The sequence below is a fragment of the Pan paniscus genome, chromosome 8, assembly GCF_029289425.2.
Source record: "Pan paniscus chromosome 8, NHGRI_mPanPan1-v2.0_pri, whole genome shotgun sequence".
Classification (NCBI taxonomy): Eukaryota; Metazoa; Chordata; class Mammalia; order Primates; family Hominidae; genus Pan; species Pan paniscus.
In genome coordinates, this window is record NC_073257.2 from 66,843,663 (window position 1) to 66,864,461 (window position 20,799).

Sequence of the window (20,799 nt, forward strand, 5' to 3'; positions counted from 1 at the left end):
AGCTTACTACAACCTCCCCTCCCGGCCTCCCAGGTTCAAGTGATTCTCATGCCTCAGCCTCCCAAGTAGCTGGGACTGTGAGTGTGTGCCACCACATCTGGCTAATTTTTGCATTTTTAGTAGAAACAGGGTCTTGCCATGTTGGCCAGGCTGGTCTTGAACTCCCGAGCTCTAGCAATCCAGCTGCCTCAGCCTCCCAAAATGCTGGGACTATAGGCATGAGCCACCCAACATGGCCAAAAATAATTGTGTCATTGGGAAGTTTAGATTGCCTAAAGAAAAATATAAAAACATTTGCATGGATTGTTTCCCTTAGATTTTTAAGACAAAAATGATTAAAGCACTACATTATAATATCTGGCAGAGGTTCATTTGATCACCATATTTTTAGAAATTTAATGCAAAAGAGAAATGCAAAACATTTATTCTCTAGATCAGTATTTATACTTCTTGTGATGACTTAAATAACTCTGGCAGCTTTCTGAGTAGTTGGCAGTTTCTACAAAATATGCCAAGTAAGGAGCACAACATTAGTATACTATATCATGTCATTTTCTTCTAAAACACAAATATTGAACTTTTACCACCTGCTACTGTACAGCAGTGCTATGGCAACATCTTCGTAGAGTTCCTAAGCTCCTTTGAAAAGTAGGATCTAATCAGCACAAAAGGAAATAAACTATCATCATTGCTGTTGCTATAATTACCTAGTTGGCAAAATAAGCTCTATACAGAATCACACATTAAAACAAATTTGCTTAGGAAAACTAAATGTTTTATTTCAGCCCAGCTTATATTTTCAAATGATTGGTTAACAATTAGAAAAGAAACTTTTGATAAACCTTGCATTATGTTTACTGAGTTTTTATTTCTGGTTAAAAAGGTTAACTGTTTTCACTGTGGAATATTTAGAAAATATAGATTTCTTTCTTTAAAAATAGCCATAAGGAAGCCATAATTCATCACTGTAACAGAGAATCTTTTTTCATATATCTTTTACTTTATAGTATTTTAATATTTTTTCTCTACTGTAGACACATTTGGGATTTATTTCCAACTTACATAAATGCATCATAATAACTGTAACTCCATATGATTTTATTATGAATAAGGATAGATTTTAAAAACATAATCAAAATGTTCACATTTTTGTAATTACTTAATGTGGCAAATATTTTATTAATACTTAAATTTGTTTAAACAGAGGCCAGCAGTACTGTAGATATTTCTGAGTGATTTCAAAGAATGTGCAGGAATATACATCTGTGTCAATTCTTTAAATGAGTAAAAGGAGCATCTGTAATGCAGCAAAATCAATCATGAAGAAGTAACTGATGCAGGAATTGCCTATACAGGTTTTCAAAGTACATGTATGCATGTAGATTGAATTACAAGAAAAAGGTCACTTTCTAATAAGGCAATTGACAATTATTTCGTAAAAAATATAAAACTGCAAGCACATACTTTAGAACAAATATTAAGTACAAACTTGATGGAAGAGTCTATCATGTAATTAGCAGACAAAATGAGCCACAGACCACATTTACATACTTAGTTTAAAATAGAAACAGAGTCCCAAGAGATAACCATTTTACTGCTGCCCAGTTGAGGAGAAAACACTTTCAATATTTCTACATTAACGTTCAGAGAGTCAAGGCGGCTGATGCAGAACAAAAACACTAATGATAAGGAAAAAAAGTTTTTCCAAAGAAGAACTTGATATGAATTAGATATTAATTGTTAATTACTTCAGAAGGCCCAAGTGATTATTCAGACTTCTTTCTCTGCTCTTGGCCTTATTTCATGTTCCCGCTTTCTAAGCACATTAGGTTTTCCTATTAATCAGTCACAATCACCATGTCTAATCGGCTGTGGATCTAGATCCTTACCAGATCCCAGCCAGTAGAAGTTAGCAATGTAAGGCTTATTTTGTGGACCACTTCTTTGGAGGAATATGTTGTGTTTCTGTTAGATGACTATATACATGATAGTCAACTTCCAGCCCATATCTGGATGCATTCTTGAGATGACTCTGAATCAAATAATTTCTTTTAAACCAAAACTAAATATTTATATTAATTGAATGAGACTTTTATAAATTATTCCAAGTAAAGCATGAATTTCCAGAGAGTGGCATAATTTAAACCCATACTGGAGGGGAATTATCCATGGATTTGGGTTGAAACTTTCATTTTAGTACCTCTACTCATAGTAGATTGAGAATTAAAATCTGAAGAAAACCCTCTTAGATAAGACATTTGTAAAATAAAAAACTCACTCACCATTCCGACTTTCTTCATCAATAGCAACTATGGTAGCTGGTGGTCCTCCCCTAGCTAGTTTGCAATCTAAAGAGAGAAAATAACCAAAAGTAAGAATTGACTGCAGGGGCACACACACTGAGAAAAAAATTCATTGAGATGTATATTAATATTTAAAAAGGAAAATCTTGCAGTCTAATTAATATGCATCACTACATTTAATATTATTTAAAACATTTTATAATAACCACATAGATTCCTTACCACATCATAATACAGTCACTTTGTGCATCACAAAACTACTCAAATCTTACTGAGAAAACACCAGCAGGGACAACTGGAGAGCAGAAGTCCTTCAGGACAGAGATAATGGGATGGAAATTTAACCCAAAGAAATAACAGAAAGGGATGATTAACAAGGATAAATTGTAATTAAAGCATCACAACAGAAACAAACATAATTGGACTTTAATTGTGATAAAGGGTCTAATTAGAGAGAGTGAATAGAATTTTAATAATGTTCTAAAGAGAATAAAACAAAGACAGACAAGCAATGCTCATGAGGTTGTTTGGGGTTTTTATTTTTGTCATCTTACCCTCATATTGCCAGTCTGGAGTCAAAAGTATAGAGTCATCAATGGAAGCAGATCAGAAAAATAGAAGAAAGAAAGGAAGAGAGAATATATGTATATATTTAGTGAGAGATTTAAGGATATAAAAAGCATTATACAATAACATTATCTAATGATTTGTGGAAATAGAATATATAAAATCCCTATCAGATTTCCTACTTCTAATATAATGTTAACACATTCACTGGATAATACACATCATTAGCATTTTAAAAGCCATTAAAAAAAAGACTAGAAAATAACATAAAGTAAATTGGTATTTTTCTTACGAAAAGGTAAATACGAATTACTTATGAACAGTCTGTTATCTGTATGCTGAAAAAACTTTAAGAATAGTGCCTGTCAATCAGTAGTGATGATGAATTCATTATTTCAAACACTGTTAATATCCTTCCAGGTATCACATGATAATGAACATAAAAAATAGTATGAGCTATAATATCCATGACAGTTGAAATGTGAAAACTTTGCCTGCAGGATGTCAAATGTGCATCTCTGAGATATAAAGTACTCTCCTAGGAAATACTTTGTGAGGCAGAGAGGGCTATGTCGTGCAGTTATACATACATGGCACACTCCTGTACAGCAGTGCAAATTAATTTTGCTTAAAGTTTTCCAAATTTGTGTGTTATTTGGGAAATAATTTCAAGGTTTATTTACTTATTAAAATTCTGCCATTTATCATGTACATATACATGAATAATTAGGCCTTCAGGAAGCACTATTCTGTATTGTAAGGTATGTACTCTCTCATATGAAGCAAAGAAGCTGGGAGATCTACACATTTTCTCTCTTTACACTTGTCAATATTGAAGGAGTTCCAAGTCATAACATTTTCAGATCTAAAATATCTCACACTCATTACGCCTCTTCCTCTCCTTATGCCCTCCTACAGAGCCCAGCACTACACTATTTGTCATCTCTGCTCTTGATTTAGTTTCCTCGCTGATCTCCCAGAAGTCTTGTTCTCATCCTGCATTCATCTATTCCTTTCATGAGAATGATTTTCATGTACCCAAATCAAAAGTGAAATAATAGCATTCCTCTGAACAAAAACCTTACATGTTTCTTTTGGAGAAAATGAAAAAAAAATCAGAAGAACAAAGTTTCTTCACATGGCCTTAACATCCTTTATTGAGAATTAAGCAACCTGTCCTTCAATTACATGAATCCTCTTACTGTTGCTGGAATGTAGCCTGTATTTTTAGCAAAATTTTGTTATCTAAATTCATTGTTGCCTTTTTCTGCCTAGCAAATCTCTGCTTCTTTTTGTAGAATTAGATATTTCAAATATTTGCACCTAGTGCGAATTAATTTTGATTAAAGCCTTCCAAATTTTCATGTTACTTGAAAAATGATTTCAACATTTCTTTATTTATTTACTGTTTTATAAAATTCCTCCAATTATTATGTACATAGAAATGAATAATTAGGCTTTGGAAAGCACTGTATTGTAAGGTATGCACTCTCTCATATGTACACACACACACATATACAGACACTCATGTCACTGTGTGCCAATGCCATAATACCTACTGAAAAGTGATAAAAATTATGTATTTTAGTGTGAATGTTGGTAGAGGAATAAATATTTAATCAACAACTTTATGGGCAAGCAGAATGTAGAATAATAAAAGAAGGGGACATTTGGATATAAATATTTTTGAACCTTTTTACAGTTTGTTACTATTAAGTTTAAAGGTAGGCTTTATGAAGCTAAGCCAAATAATATCTTCATATTCCAGCCCTTCCTCACTCTCCGCCTTTCCCATTCTCAAAGTTAATTCTCCATTCCTACCAAACCAAATTTATGTTTTTTGCATCAACTGTTAAAATATACTTTCCACTCTTCTTCCCCTGGTTAATTTTATTCCTTTTTCAAGAATCTGCCTAGGCATCACCTCTTCTTGAAAATCCTTCTCGTTGTCTTTCTAGATTAAGTCCTTATTCTCTGTATTCCTGCAGTACACACTGTATCCCATTGGACTAATTGCCCCATTGGCACAATACTAATGTGTCTTTCTCTCTCACAAGAGCTTCTTCAGACCAAGCCTGCATCATTTTCACCTTGGTAACCTCAGAACATGATACTGGTCCTGAAAGAATGTTTGTTGACTTTTTCCACAATGTAGTCTGCTAAGCTACAATCTTCCATTAAAACCTCTCCATGAGAGCACCTCAGAAGTCTCTGTTCTCACTAACCCCTCAATAGCAGAAACAGCCCAGAAGAAGCTGCTTAACTACATTTTCTCCTGCTACAGTACCCTTAGATAATTCCCACTAAGATTTATTATTTTAGTAGATTCAAAATTCTCCCCAATAAAACATTTTTATATACTACATATACTTCTGGATAAATACAAAAATAATTTAAACTTTTTTAAGACTCAAAACACAAAATGAAAAGAGGTTAAGCAGACACATAATAAATAATCTATTAATAACATTGTTCATAACAAAGTGTTTGTTTTTAAACGATGCATTCATGACAGCATAATTAATTAGTTTTAAGTGCACAAAAGCATTTTTAATAAGAACAATTATATTTAGAATTGTCTTGAAAAGAAAGTAATTTGGATGTAATAGCCAACTATATATTATGTATGAAAATATCCAAATGTAAATCAAAGGGAAGACTAGAAAGCAATTTGGGGGATGGGGAGATTGTACCCTATGGTCTGTGGATCATCTGTCTGCCACAGGAAAGTCAGGTGAGCTGCTGATACCTGTACCCTGGAAATGGACTTCCTTAATCTATTTAATTTCACCCTTGACTGTCCTGGTTAAATCACAAATTCATTGTTTTTCATGCCTAAAGTTTCTAGCCTGTTAGGCCTATACTCATTTTCCATATCAAATTTGTAGTAAAGTACAGGATATGAATACCAATAACTGAATGCTCAGTGTGGCTTATTTCTGCAAACTTGTCACAATGCTAAAAATAAGCCATATATTTAAAAATATTCATATGCAATAGATGGGATTTAAAATCCAAAGAGGAGAATTAAAAAGACAAATAATGACTGATCTCACAGATACTAAGCCTGTGATACTCTGTTTTCATTGTAGCCTGAATTTTAAGAGCCTGTTACAGACAGGTCAGACAAAGGCTTTTGAAAATCTAGGATTTTCCAAATATGCTCATTTCGTAGAAATGAGAGCAAGCACCCAGGAATTAAAATTCTATTCCCACTTTAGCCTATTCTCAAAATGTTCTTTTAACATTGACCAATGTGTTTTCAATAAGACTTCAAAACTATTTACTTTAAAAAAATATATTAACATAGTAATTGCCCTTATATGTTAATAACTTGTGTATTGAAATTCCTACCCATATTTATCTTCTGAGCCTGGGTCCCATTTGCCCAGACAACTTCTGTACTTGCAATTTCAAAGTTGTCTTAAATGTAGCCCTCCAAATCGCATCCCAGTTGCTATCATAGCCGAAAACTGGATATTTTCAATATATATTATTTCAGTGAATGGCATAATTCTGCACCAAGCCACATAAGTCAGAAACCAGGAAGTCACATTTCACTTTACCCATGTTTCTAGCTTTCCAAAATGTACCGATCGATAAGTCTCGAATTTAATTCCTACAGAAAAACTTGTCATATCCACTTACTGCTTTCAATCTTCAGTGTTACCAGGCTAATCCTGTCTCTTACCTAATCAAATAGGTTTTCCTAACTGCTTTCCTTACAATCAATCTTGCCCTTACTCTAAGTTAATTTTCTATCCTTAAGCAGAGTGATCTTTATAATTAAAACCTTGCTTATTTTTAAAAAAATTTACCATTTATTTTAGGTTATAAGCTAAAATATTTTGGCCATCTACAACTCATCACAAATATGATTCTAGAATGTAAACTAACATATTTTATATAACCTACAAAGTCCTCCACAATATGCCTTCTCCTTCCCTCTCCAGTCTCATCTATTTCCATGTCCCTCTTTTCTCAAAGCAAAACAGTTTTTGATCCCTTGACTAGGTAAGATTCCCCAATATATACTCTCATAACTCTGCCTCATAATATCAATTTATGATTACTTGATTCTTCACAGAAAGAAAACTCAGTGATAACATTTACCTTGTTTCTATTCCTCACGGTTGTGTCCACAGGGCAGATTTTCCTGGCACATTTTTGATTCCAAGCAATTATTTACTGAATGCAAAAACGAAGGGCCTCAATCAAATTTGTAACAATAAAATTAAAACAACACTCTGTACATTAATTCCCTTTTTTCTTTTTAATTTTTCAAATGTCTTTCTCAAGTGCAAGTACAGCAGGTCCTTGAATGACATTGTTTCACTCAATGTCATTTCATTATAACAATGAAAAAAAAAAAAACAACTAATTCCAGGCCTGAGCCACTATCTGTGTGGATTTTGCAAGTTCTCCCCAGATCTGTGAGGACTTTCCCTGAGTACTCCAGTTTCCTCCCACATCTCAAAGATGTACACGCTAGGTTCATTGGCATGGCTACATGGTACCAGTGTGAGTGAGTGTGGGTGTGTGTGTGAGTTGCCCTGAGAAGGAATGGTATCCTGTCCAAGGTGGGTTCCTGCCTTATGCCCTGAGCTACTGGGCTAGCAGGCTCCCTGATGGGAGGCCCTGAACTGGTGAATAATTATCTCACTTTTTTTGATTAATCTTTCTTAAATGCATGTATAGCTCACATTTATTTCAATATTTAATATAAGAAATTTTTGGTCTTTATTCAGAAGTGTGGTGATGCTTTTGTAACCATAACTATGCCATAGGAACTTGTTTATATTTTGTTTAGCCTATAATAAAATTGGTTTCATTATATGTCATTTCATTGAAAGTCTCAATTTCCAAGAACCTATGGACAATATTAACTGAAGACTTACTGTAATGAGGAAAAAATGGACAGATAATTTGTTGTCTAAAGATAAGGTCATTGGTGATAACTCAGCAGATGTGAAAGGCTACCAATAAAGTAAGAAAGGTGTAGATAATTCTGCAAGAATTTGAGGTTATTTGGAACAAGTTATGAAATATTAGAGAGAGCTCACAATAACAGACAAAGTAAAGTGATGAAAAAAAAGAAAGGAGAAAATGTTCACTTGCTTCCAATTGTCTATAATTTCTATTAGAATTACAAGCTGTTTTATGATTTTACCAAATTGTATCTCAAAGGAATAAAACTAAGAAATTTCAAATACTAAAGTTTAAATTATATCAAAGATCAACTTACCTTTTTTTTGTCATCTTAGAATTTTTAAGCTATTTCCTTACAAGCTGCTTAAATCACCAGTGAATTCTGTGGCACCTAGTAGAGTATTTGACTTAACATAATCATTTAATTTATTTGCTGAATTAGGAAATATCTTCCTCTATGGAAAATTAATAAAATGAATAATCCATCAAATCCTTAGCTCTAACCATTTAAAATCTTTGGGGGAGTATTTTAAGATGTTAAAGAAATGGGTTTCTAATATATTATAGTAGTTGTGAACATGTGCTTTGGAGTCACAAAACCTAACTTCAAATCCTAACTTTGGTTTTTAATAGTTGTATAATATTGGACAAATTATTTAACCTCTTGTATTTCATTAATGGGGATAAGAGTAATTACAACTAACTCATATATTTTTACGACAAGGACAAAATGAGGAAATCTATGGTAATTTCTTAGAAGAGTGTCTGGCAAAATGTATAGGCAGACTAGGCATACATTTGCTTTTATTAGTATCCTTATTTTCATTAGGAATATATTCGAATAAAATGTTTTTTCTATTTTTTTCCTTTGATGCAAGGGCTGATAGTAAATATAGTAAATAAACCCTCAGCTCTCCCAAATATTCAGTGAGGGCAGATCTTAGTTATATATGGGATTGTGAAATATATTGTTATTAAGAATAAAAGTAATTACATGAAATGTCACTGGTGGTCTGTAGGGACAAAAATTTGCTTGAATTCCTATCCCAGATACCAAGCTAGATATACTCTGATGGATTAAATTTACTAGGGAAAAATAGACTCCTTGAACTTGAAGCTTAAAAAAAGTAATGGGGTTCTCACAGTCCTCTACTGGTCCCAGTATGCCCCTGAAATGAGTTGGTGAGATTCCACAGAAAGATCAAGGAAGAGTTGCAGATTTTGTGAAACCTCTATTCCTGTCAACATTTCTCTATTATCAGTTTGGTTATTCAGAGTAATCTAGTCTCTTGCTCATGTGTTTGTATTTACACACGCATACACACACACACACACACACACACACTGAATCTATTGCTAAGTTCAAAGCAATTTGGCCTCTCATTCAAAGAGGGTACTGTGTTCTCTTTAAATTTCATGCTACACAAGCATTCTGTTTTCAATTTGCATGTCCCAAGCAGCAGCAGAGGGACTTTTCTCATTTTTCCTGTTGATCTTTGGTATATTCATTTTCAGGAAAATACACACAGGAGTGAAATCTTAAGACAGATACTACTTATTTTACATTTTGACTGCTTCATCCAAAAGAAAAAGTTTGATCTTGAATTTATAAAATCAATGGAACAATAATCTAACTTGTATGATCTAAAGTTACAGTCAACAAAGTAATGGAAAAAGACGATATTTGAACAAAAGCAAAATAAACTGAGTAAACTTAAGGACATAGCAAGTAATTCAGTTTCAATTCAAGAACACGATATGCTACTTGTGTTACTCTCTTGGCATTACTATTTGCAGATTTCAGATTTCACCATGAAGGGAGAAAATGATATTTTATGTACCTTAGTGTCATTATTAATTGAATTATATAATTTGATGAAGACTTTAAAACAACATTGTCTAGTAATATCCACCAAATTCATTCATGGTAATTACTCAACATCATTGCTTTCATCAATACAATTTACTGTAGAGACCATAGCTACCTCAATTTGTACTTTTTAAAAAAACAATTTCTTATTATTTTATTTTATTCTAACTGGTCTATCAACAACAGCAGACCTGAACATAAATGGCATTTGGTCAGAGACCAGAAGCCCATACTTAGTCTTAAGAAGTTTGGCCGGGTGCGGTGGCTGACGCCTGTAATCCCAGCACTTTGGGAGGCCGAGACAGGCGGATCATGAGGTCAGGAGATCGAGACCATCCTGGCTAACATGGTGAAACCCCATCTCTAGTAAAAATACAAAAAATTAGCTGGGCGTGGTGGCGGGCACCTGTAGTCCCAGCTATTCGGGAGGCTGAGGCAGGAGAATGGCATGAACCCAGGAGGTGGAGCTTGCAGTGAGCTGAGATGGTGCCACTGCACTCCAGCCTGGCAGACAGAGCGAGACTCCACCTCAAAAAAAAAAAAAAGAAGTTTAAGGTTCTAGGGGCTTTAGGAAAAAGGCAGAATATGAAATAAATTGTCAGTAGAAGGCTGCTCCAAAGATGAAGTATATAATTTTAAGATTGCTTTTGTTGATTGAAAATATTATTGTACTTTCTTATTTTATAGTTTTATGTAAATACATTGTCAAAACATGTTAATCTTTGTATTCATACATAATTCTCTTACATATAATTCATACCACATGAGTTAGAAACTGTTTAGGTTTTCCTTCTATTGTGGGTTACAACTCTTCTTGTCTAAGCTTCCAGCAAGCAACCATGATTCAATTTGAGGAATTTAAGATGAATAGAACAATTCTTGGTCCAAGGTGTAATATTACCACTGACATCAAAAGAGGCCATATAATGTTGTGATTAAGAACATAGCCTTTGAGACAGACTGCCTAGGTTAAATACTAGTCACATTTAACACCTGACTCACTCTTAGGACCTTTGAAAGTTAATTAAATTCTCTGTAGCTCAGTTGCATTATTTGTAAAATAGATGTTGTTTTAGAGTAGTGTCTGGCATATGGAAATGCTTTCTATGTTATTGTGAGGTAAATTTTTATTCTAACCAAGTGAGCAAATGACTTAAAATATGTCTGTTTTTTAAAAAGCAATGACTGTCATATATTTTTTTAATATTTCAGTAGAAGTTTCTTCCATTTTTAACATTCAAAGGAAAACCACATTTTTATTAGTAGATCAAATAAGGAATGGGGCATATGTTAACTTAAAAAAATAATTTCGAATGTTCTTTTATATTTAGGAGGTATACAATATGCAGGTTGTTATCTGGGTATACTGTGAGGTTTGGGATATGATTGATTCCATCATCAGGTAATGAGCACAGCACTCAATAGTTGTTTTTTAAATACTTGTCCCTCTTCCACCCTCTCCCCTTTTCTAGATGTCCAGTGTCTATTACTGACATCCTTATGCCCATGGCTATGCAATGTTTAGCTGCTACATATAAGTGAGAACATGAATTATTTGGTTTTCTGTTCCTGTGTTAACTTGCTTAGGATAACAGCCTATAACTGCATCCGTGTGGCTGCAAACAACATGATTTCATTCTATTTTTATGGCTGCATAGAATTCTATGGTGCATGTGCAGCACGTTTCCTTTATCCAATTCACTGTTGACGGGCACTTACATTGAATCCATGTCTTTGTTATTGTGAATAGTACTGCAATGAACATACAAGTGCATGTGACTATTTGGTGGAACAATTTGTTTCCTTTTTTTTTTGAGATGGAGTCTCGCTCTCGCCCAGGCTGGAGTGCAGTGGTGCGATCTCGGCTCACTGCAAGCTCCGCCTCCCAGGTTCACGCCAGTCTTCTGCCTCAGCCTCCCGAGTAGCTGGGACTACAGGCGCCCGCTACCATGCCCAGCTAATTTTTTTGTATTTTTAGTAGAGACGGGGTTTCACCGTGTTAGCCAGGATGGTCGCGATCTCCTGACTTTGTGATCTGCCCGCCTCGGCCTCCCAAAATGCTGGGATTACAGGCCTGAGCCAACGCGACCGGCCACAATTTGTTTTCTTTTAGATATATAACCAGTAATAGGATTGTGAGTCTAATAGAAGAGCTGGTATCAAGTCTGAAACTACTCTAAAATATCAAGGAGGAGAGTCTGCTCCCTAACTCATTCTACAATACCAGCATCACCCTGATACCAAAACCTGTCGAAGACACAAGGAATAAAGAAAACTATAGGTCAATATTCCTGATGAACATAGATGCAAAAATCTTCAACAAAACACCTCCAAGGAAAATAAAGCTGCACATAAAAAACTTAATCTACCATTATCAAGTAGGCTTCATTCCTGGGATGCAAGATTGGTTCAATGTATGCAATTCAATAGTTGTGATTTATCACATGGACAAAATTAAAACCAAAAACCATAAGGTTTTTGAGAATCTCCAGATTTCCACATTGGCTGAACTAATTTACATTCCCACCAAGAGTATACAAGCATTCCCTTCTCTGTGCAGCATTACCAGCATCTTTTGTTTTTTGACTTCTTAATAGTAGCATTTTGACTGGTGTGAGGTAGTATCTCATTGTGGTTTTGATTTGCGTTTCTCTGATGATTAGTGATGTTGAGCATTTTTTCATGTTTGTTGTCTGCTTGTATGTCTGTTTTTGAGAGAAGTCTGTTCATGTCTTTTGCCAATTTTTCAATGTGGTTATTTGGTTTATGTTTGTTAAATTATTTAAGTTTCTTATAGATTCTAGAGATTAGACCTTTGCAGGTGCATAGTTTGAAAATACTTTCTACCATTGTGTAGATTGTATTTTTACTCTGTTAATAGTCTTTTCTGTCGGGCAGAAGCTCTTTAGTTTATGTAGGTCCCACTTGTCAATTTTTGTTTTTGTTGCAATTGCTTTTGAGGACTTGCCATAAATTCTTTGTAAATGCAAACATCAAGGATAGTGTTTCCTAGGCTTCCTTTTAAGATTCTTACAGTTTAAGGTCTTACACTTAAACTTTTAATGCATGTTGAGTTAATTTTTGTAGATAGTGAAAGTAAGGGTCCAGTTTAATTCTGTATGTGGCTAGTCAGTTAACTCAGCACCATTTGTTGAATAGGGGGTTCTTTCCCCATTCCTTATTTTTGTCAATTTTGTCAAAAATCAGATGATTGTAGGTATGTGGCTTTCTTTTTGGATTCTCTTTTCTGTTTCATTGGTCTACGTGTCTATTTTGTACCAATAACATGTTTTGTTACCAGTACTATAGCCTTAGAGTATAGTTTGAAAAAAAGCTATGTTGTTTTTGCTTAGGATTGTGCTTTGGTTTGAACTTGTGTCCCCATCCAAATCTCATGTCAAATTCTAACCTCCAATGTTGGAGGAGGGGCTGGTGGGATAAAATTGGATCATGGGTGCAGGATTCGCCCTTGCTGTTCTTGTGATAGTGAGTGAATTCACACAAGATCTGGTTGTTTTGAAGTATGTAGTACCTTCCCCTTCATTCTCTTCCTCCTACTTTGGCCATGTCCCCAGCCATGCTTCCTGTACAGCCTGTGGAACCAAGGGCCAATTAAGCCTCTTTTCTTTATAAATTACCCAGTCTAAGGTAGTTCTTTATAACAATGCAACAACGAACTAATACAGATTGCTTTGTCTATTTGGGTTCTTTTTGGTTCCATATGAATTTCAGAATTTTTTCCAATTCTGTGTAAAATGGCATTGAAAGTTCAGTAGCAATAGCATTGAATCTCTTGATGGCTTTGGAGATTATGGCAATTTTAACAATATTGATTCTTCCAGTCAATGAGTATGAAATGCTTTTTCCATTTGTTTATGTTATCTATGATTTCTTTCAGCAGTGTGCAGTTCTCCTTACAGAGGTCTTTCAGCTTCTTGGTTAGACATACTATCTAAAAGCCCTACTTAAAAGGCACAGAGTGATGGGTTGGATAAAGTAACACCCATTCATCTGGTATCTTCAAGAGACACTTCTCACATGTAATGATCCCCATAGGCTCAAAGTAAAGGGCTGGAGAAAGATCTATCATGCAAACAGAAAACCAAATGGAACAAGGGTCACTAATGTTATATCAAATAAAACAGCCTTTAAACCAACAACAATAAAAAAGAACAAAGAAGGGCATTACATAATGATAAAGGGTTCAATTCAAAGAGAAGGCTTAGTTATGCTAACTATATACATAAGCAATATTAGAGCATCCAAATTCATGAAACAAGGACTTCTAAACCTACAAAAAGACTGACATAGCACACAATGATAGTGGGGGTCTTCAACACCCCACTGACAGCATTAGACAAATCATTGAGCCAGAAAACTTCTGCAGAAATTCTGGAGTTAAATTTGACACTTGACAAATTGAGCGTAATTGATGTTTACAGGACACTCCATATATCAACCACAGAATATACATTCCTCTCATCTGCACACAGAATATACTCTAAGATCAACCACATGGTTAGCCATAAAGCAAGTTGCAAAAAATCCAAAAGAAGGTCTTTCCATAAAACAAGTCTCAAAGAAATCGAAGTTATACCAACCACAGTGGAATTAAAATAGAAATCTATAACAAGAAGATCTCTCAAAAACACACAAATATATAGAAATTAAGCAACTTTGCTCCTGAATGAGTTTTGGATTGTAAGGCAGAAATTTTAAAAAATTCTTTTAAATAAATGAAGAAAGACACGCAAAATACCAACATCTCTGGGATGAGGGAAGAGATATGTTAAGAGGAAAGTGTATGGTGCTAAATGCCTACCTTAAAAAGTTAGAAAAATCTCTGATTAACAATCTAACACCACGTCTAGAGTAACTAGAAAAACAAGAACAAACTAACCCAAAAGCTACCTGAAGAAAATAAATAACTAAAATCAGGGCAGGACTAAATAAAATCGAGGCACAAAAATCCATAAAAGCATCAGCAAAACCAAAAGTTGGTTGTTTGAAAGGACAAATAAGATCTATAGACCACTGACTATATGACTATATAAACAAAGAACAAAACGGAGAAGATCCAGATAAGCACAACATAAATGACAAAGATGACATTACAACTGGTCCAACAGAAACACAAAAAAATCCTCAGAGACTATTATCAACACCTGTGTTCACACAAACTAGAAAATATAGAGGAAATGGATATATTCCTGGAAACACACAATCTCCCAAAATTTAATCAGGAAGAAATTAAAACTCCGAACAGACCAACATTGAGTTCCATATTGACTCAGTAATAAGAAACCTACCAACGAACAAAAGCCCCACACCAGATGAACTCACAGCCGAATTCTACCAGATGTACAAAGAAGAGCTGGTACCAAATCTACTAAAACTATTCCAAAATATCAAGGAGGAGAGACTCCTCCCTAACTCATTCTATAATGCCAGCATTACCCTGATACCAAAACCTGTTAAAGACACAAGGAACAAAGAAAACTATAGGTCAATATTCCTGATGAACATAGATGCAAAAATCTTCAACAAAATACTTTCAAACCAAATAAAGCTGCACATAAAAAACTTAATCTACCATTATCAAGTAGGCTTCATTCCTAGGATGCAAGATTGGTTCAATATATGCAATTCAATAAATGTGATTCATCACATAAACAAAATTAAAACCAAAAACCATATGATAATCCCAGTAGATGCAGAAAAAGCTTTCAATAAAATCCAACATCTCTTCATGATAAAAATCCTCAACAAACTCTGTATCAAGGGAACATATCTCAAAATAATAGGAGCCATATATGACACAATACAGCTAACATTAAACTAAATGTCGCAAAAGCTGGAACCATTCCCCTTAAGCACTGGAACAAGACAAAGATACCACTCTCCATTCTCACCACTTCTATTTGACATAGTACTAGAAGTCCTAACTACAGCATTCAGGCAAGAGAAAGAAATAAAATATACCCAAACAGGAAACTAAAGAAGTCAAACTATCTCTTTTATAACCAGGAAACCTCGATGACATCACGAAAAAGCTCCTGAAACTGATGAATGGCTTCAGTAAAGTTTCAGGATACAAATTCAATCTATAAAAATATATTAACATTTTTGATGTGCATTTTACATACTGAAATCATGACTTAATACATTTCAGTATATAACCACCGATTGTTTAAATTATATAGTGATAATGGAACTATACTTTCTTTTTAAAAATTATCTGAGGAATGTTTATAAATAAACTAAAAATAAACAACTCTTTTTTGATACATACAGTAGACAGTATACAGCTTCTAAAAGCTCTTTACATGGTGAAATAAGATCTGTTATTCTAAAATCTTTCCAAAAGAACTTTTCTGTTATTAGCTTGTTTTTCAACATTATCCAACTTGTCTCTGTGTTTTGTAATTGAAATATAAAGGAGAAAGGAAAAGGATAAGTATTTGTGTCCATGTGGAAAACAAAATTATTCATCAAACACTTTATGAAAAGCAGCTTTTATATCCATCTTGTTTCTGAAAGCTAATTTGTTATTTTTTCTAATTATTCTTAATGAGGAGGCTCAGAGGAAATTCTTAATCATGATTCTTACTAAGACACTCAACAAGGTCAAAAGATAAAAGCTGCAGAATCAATGTCACTGTTTAAAATTACACTCTTCCAACAGAGAGATTCTTAATAAGTCTTTGTTTGCAGAGTACTTTGACTACTAAATAAAATTCTTTGCCACAAGACAGTTATGTGTACTTAAGCTGAATTAAAAAAAGCAAACTGTATGGATTAATTTTTGAAACAAAAATTATAAGCATTTAATTACTTATTAAAGAACATATCCATGTAAATATGTCCTTAGTTGTGCAGTTGTGACAGATGTTAGCATGAAATAGATGTGCCACATTTACAAGGTACGGGATGTTGAAGCAATTTTCCTACTTAAATGAAGTAATATAGGCTTATATTTCTGGAACTTCAGAAGACTGTGCTAATATTTACCTTTCTGTTTCATCATCTAGGATATAACTATTTTTCACTTATGTGTGAAGCAGGAAAGTTGTTAGACATAGCAGGAAAAAGTACTTCGTATCACTGGCTGGCAGAGAAAGTTTATATATTTGAGTTTACACAGGTAACTGGAAATTTAGAAGTATTTTTCATTGCCTTATTTTCTTATTCCTTGTCATGAAGAGTGTTTGGACTGAGGTTCTACTATGAAAGGTGAATATCCAAGGGTGGAATGAGTAGGGACTGTGGCTGAGAGTTATGAAAGAAGATGATTCTGAAAAAATAACAAAAAGCATAAAGCAAATATTTCCTACTTTTTCCATACATCACATCTTGCTTTCTCAGAAATTTCTCTGCTACAAACCCACCTGATAACACCTTCCTTAGAGCCACAGAGCCAAAGTCATTACAGAGGAATGTTTCATATAGAACAGGAAGTTCCAAATGAACCTATGTTCTTTTTGATACGGGAGTACTGGGAAGGGAAGAGCGTGGTCCCTTTAAACGACATGGAACGGGGAAAGGGAAGTGCTGAGTGGAGAAGGGCGTGGTCCCTGGCTAGGGCTCCATAGGTGAAGACTGGCGCTCCTGCTTTTGTGCCCAAATGTTGCATTTTCCAAGACCACCCTGGCCTGCCATGCCCCCATCCTGGGCCTATAAAAAGCCAAGACCCTAGCAGGCAGACACAAATACAGGTGGACGTGGTGAGGAACACATCGGCAGAAGACATAAGCAGCTCCTAGACTCCAAGAGGATGTCAAGGGAGCACACCAGCAGAAGAGCACACCGACAGACACTGGCACGCGTGCAGGCCACCCACTGGTGGGAGGAGGCAGAGTTTGGTCCGGGGAAGTTGGAGGAGAGCTGGGCCCCCCCAAAACTCCGAATGGCCCAACTCCAAGGGAAAACCATCTCCCTTCTGGCTCCCCCATTGGCTCAGAGCTACTTCCACTCAATAAAACTTTGCAGTTGTTCTCCAAGTCCACGTGTGATCCAATTCTTCCAGTACACCAAGGCAAGAAAACCCGGGATACAGAAATCCCTCTGTCCTTGTGATAAGGAAGGGGGTCTAATTAAGCTGGTTAACACAAATCGCCTATAGACGGCAAACTAAAAGAACACCCTGTAACACATGCCTACTGGGCCTTCAGCTGTAAACATTCACCCATAGACACTGGGGTCAGAGCCCCACACCCTGCCCATTTGCATGCTCCCCTAGAGGTTTGAGCAGCGGGGCACTGAAGAAGAGATCCACACCCCCAAAGCAAGCCCTGCGAGGAGGACAAGGGAACATTTCCCATTTCATTTTCATTGTTTCACAATAAAGAAGTGACAAGGGATGGATGTCTACCTATGTCAACTGTTTTAAAAAATATTATTTCATGTAATGAACTGGCCTATGAAATTTGATCATATGATTTGGGTCATTCTTGTCACACCCAATTAAAAGAAAGTTGAGAAGCCAGGGGAAAAAAAATCAGGACATGTAGCATCGCTCTAGAAACGTAATTTTCTGCAAGTCTGGCTGTTGAAACTGCCTATTCTAACCCGAGACAGTTTTATCTATAACTGCTGAGACAACTTGCAACTCCAGGGCTAATTTTCCGCACCGCTGTTGCTCACCAAACGGAGTTTGCCAGCTCCCCAGAACCTTACTAGTCCCAATGCACTTTGTCTAAGAGCAATATATAACATTTCTCATTTTAATAAAATCACCAACCTTCTCTTTGTTCTTCAGACATACTGAAGAACACCTGATCTGTGTGTATGCTCCAAATTGTGATTCTTTATTCTCAAATAAAACATTAAATTTAGAGATCCATCTCCACATTTCTATTTTGACTTCAACAATCCCATTCTGCATCATAAACCTTGAGAGAATAATATCCAAACCAAGTCAGATCAGTAATTTGATCTGACATTTCTTGGGGTGAAAGAAAACTTTTGTTGGCAAGTTTAGCAAAAGGGACTTTGGCCACATGCTGAAGTATGCATATGTACAAATGAATTACTTCAAGGAAAATGAGCTAGGATAACAGTTTTTATATTGGCCATAAGGATAAAAACACATTATTGATTAACTGCATTTTTGGAGCTTGGAAGTTTTCTTAAGAATTCTCTAAAACTGAATATAATAAAGGGCTAAGACAAGTATTTTACCACCCTTGACATTTAGAAATGAAGTTTTTGACAGTTTGTTATCCACATGTATAACATATGATGTGGAAAGTTTTATGTCCTGCTGAGCTTAGTTCTCATAGGCTCAATTTTAGACAATTTCTATACAGATGCCTGCAATTTTGAATATCTGCTGCTGTTTATGAGGCCTTCCCAAGGGTGGTACTCCATATTTAATTTAATTGTGTTTGCATATATCATACATTTTGCCAACAGTAAGCTCTAAGAGCACTTTATAGTTGATAACAACTTCCTTCAATGCTTTCCAAGCTATATGATTTCTTACTATAAAACCAGCCTTCCACCTTCAGTATTGTTAGTTCTAATGGCATACACATAATGGTTTTCTCTACTATGTTCAAAAAGAGGGTAAAACTACTAAGAGTGGAAATTAATCTGTTAAAAATTTTTGTTACATTAACAGCATTTTATTATATCTCTCCTCAAATTAATTTACTTGAGTACAGTGCTAGAATTGTTATTCTGGTGTTAGACTTTATGCCATAAATTTTGGTAATATGTCTATCATCAGGAGGTTGGGATTTTCAAAATTTTTCAATTATCATAATCAGAGACAAGACCTAGGAAATGAGATCAACTTAGTCCCTCTAATCACAAATGTCTGTACTCTAAAGCTCATGAACTTGACACTAAGGGAAAGCCTCAGAATGGATTAGAAAATGCTAATAAAAGTGGAGAATGTGTAGGAAAAAAAGACACCTGGCTAAAGGAAGGCATGTTTCCAATTTTAGAGCAAGGACAGAGAAATTTTTACAGTAGATATAAGAATTCACAAAGCATAGCTGTCTGGAGCAAATAACGTCTTTCTCTACTAAAATAGCTTCAATACTACTTTGTTGCAGATTGTACTAATTAACAGTTATGTTAATGATGGTAACTCATCATCACAATTTTTATTTTATGCAAACTCTTTAAATAATAGAAAAGTATGCAATATATTTTAGAAAGATTTGTATCCATGGAACTTATAACCAAAACAAATGTTAATTAAAATAAAGTAATATTTTTCTTCTGTCAAATTGTCAAAATTTTATTAAAAATAATAGCCACTGTTGGTTCAAGTAAGGAAATAAAATTATTTGATAATTTTGGTGTAGCTATAAGTTGTTTCTATATAAAGAAAGAAAGGAGAGAAAGCAAGGAAGGAGGGAAGGAAGGAAGAGAAAGAAGACAAAACGGAAAGCCAATATACCAAGAACTTTTAAAAACTGTCCTTTGAATGAAAAATTTTACTTTGGGATCTATAGCAATATAGAGATAATTAAAGAAGTATGTATTGCTGCTAAAAGTACTTATAATAGTAAAACATTATATATGTTTATTAAATCATTATGATTTAAACACACTCTGTAATTGTGACAGATACTGTATATTGGACCACCCACTCTAACACCTCTTCTTGTATTTTTTTTGGTGCACTATTGAGGCAGACAAACTTAAAACTGCACTTGCCAGACTCATTTGCGGATAGGGTCTACCTTGGAATCTGCGAAGCAGAAGACACTCTCATGACACAAGAACATAAAGGAACAAGTGAGCCAAAGGGAAGTCAGTTAATCACCGGGCAGGAAGTGTATGGTTCTTTGGGGGCAGCTGTGGTAGAGAAATTAGTGCAACCCCAGGTGATGCTAGTTGCCATGATGGTGATTGTACCTATGAGGTTCCCACTAGAAAGTTCAGATTCGTGGTTAGGTATTTATTTGGCTCTCATGATCTTGCCTCTGTGGCATCCAAGCTTAGTTTTCTGATGCTTCTAAGTCACTAGACCATATTAGTAAATTCATTCCAGATGAAAGAGGCTACATGGATTCTATGAAATCGGATGAATGAATAAGCCATTAAAATATATATTCATGTTGTTAAATAAATTTTGATGGGATGAGTAATTCTCATGGAAAGTCAAAAAATTAT

The 20,799-nt window shown here is 34.9% G+C and overlaps 1 protein-coding gene across 2 annotated transcripts in view; it reads right to left on the reverse strand.

The window, feature by feature from the left end:
* Positions 1–20,799, reverse strand: part of PCDH15 (protocadherin related 15) — a 1,779,889-nt gene that overhangs the window by 722,428 nt on the left and 1,036,662 nt on the right. For both annotated transcript variants that reach the window (XM_055092816.2, XM_057298896.1), the window contains one exon: positions 2,283–2,348. In XM_055092816.2, coding sequence (XP_054948791.1) covers positions 2,283–2,348 — 66 coding nt within the window. The remainder of the gene's footprint in view (positions 1–2,282; positions 2,349–20,799) is intronic.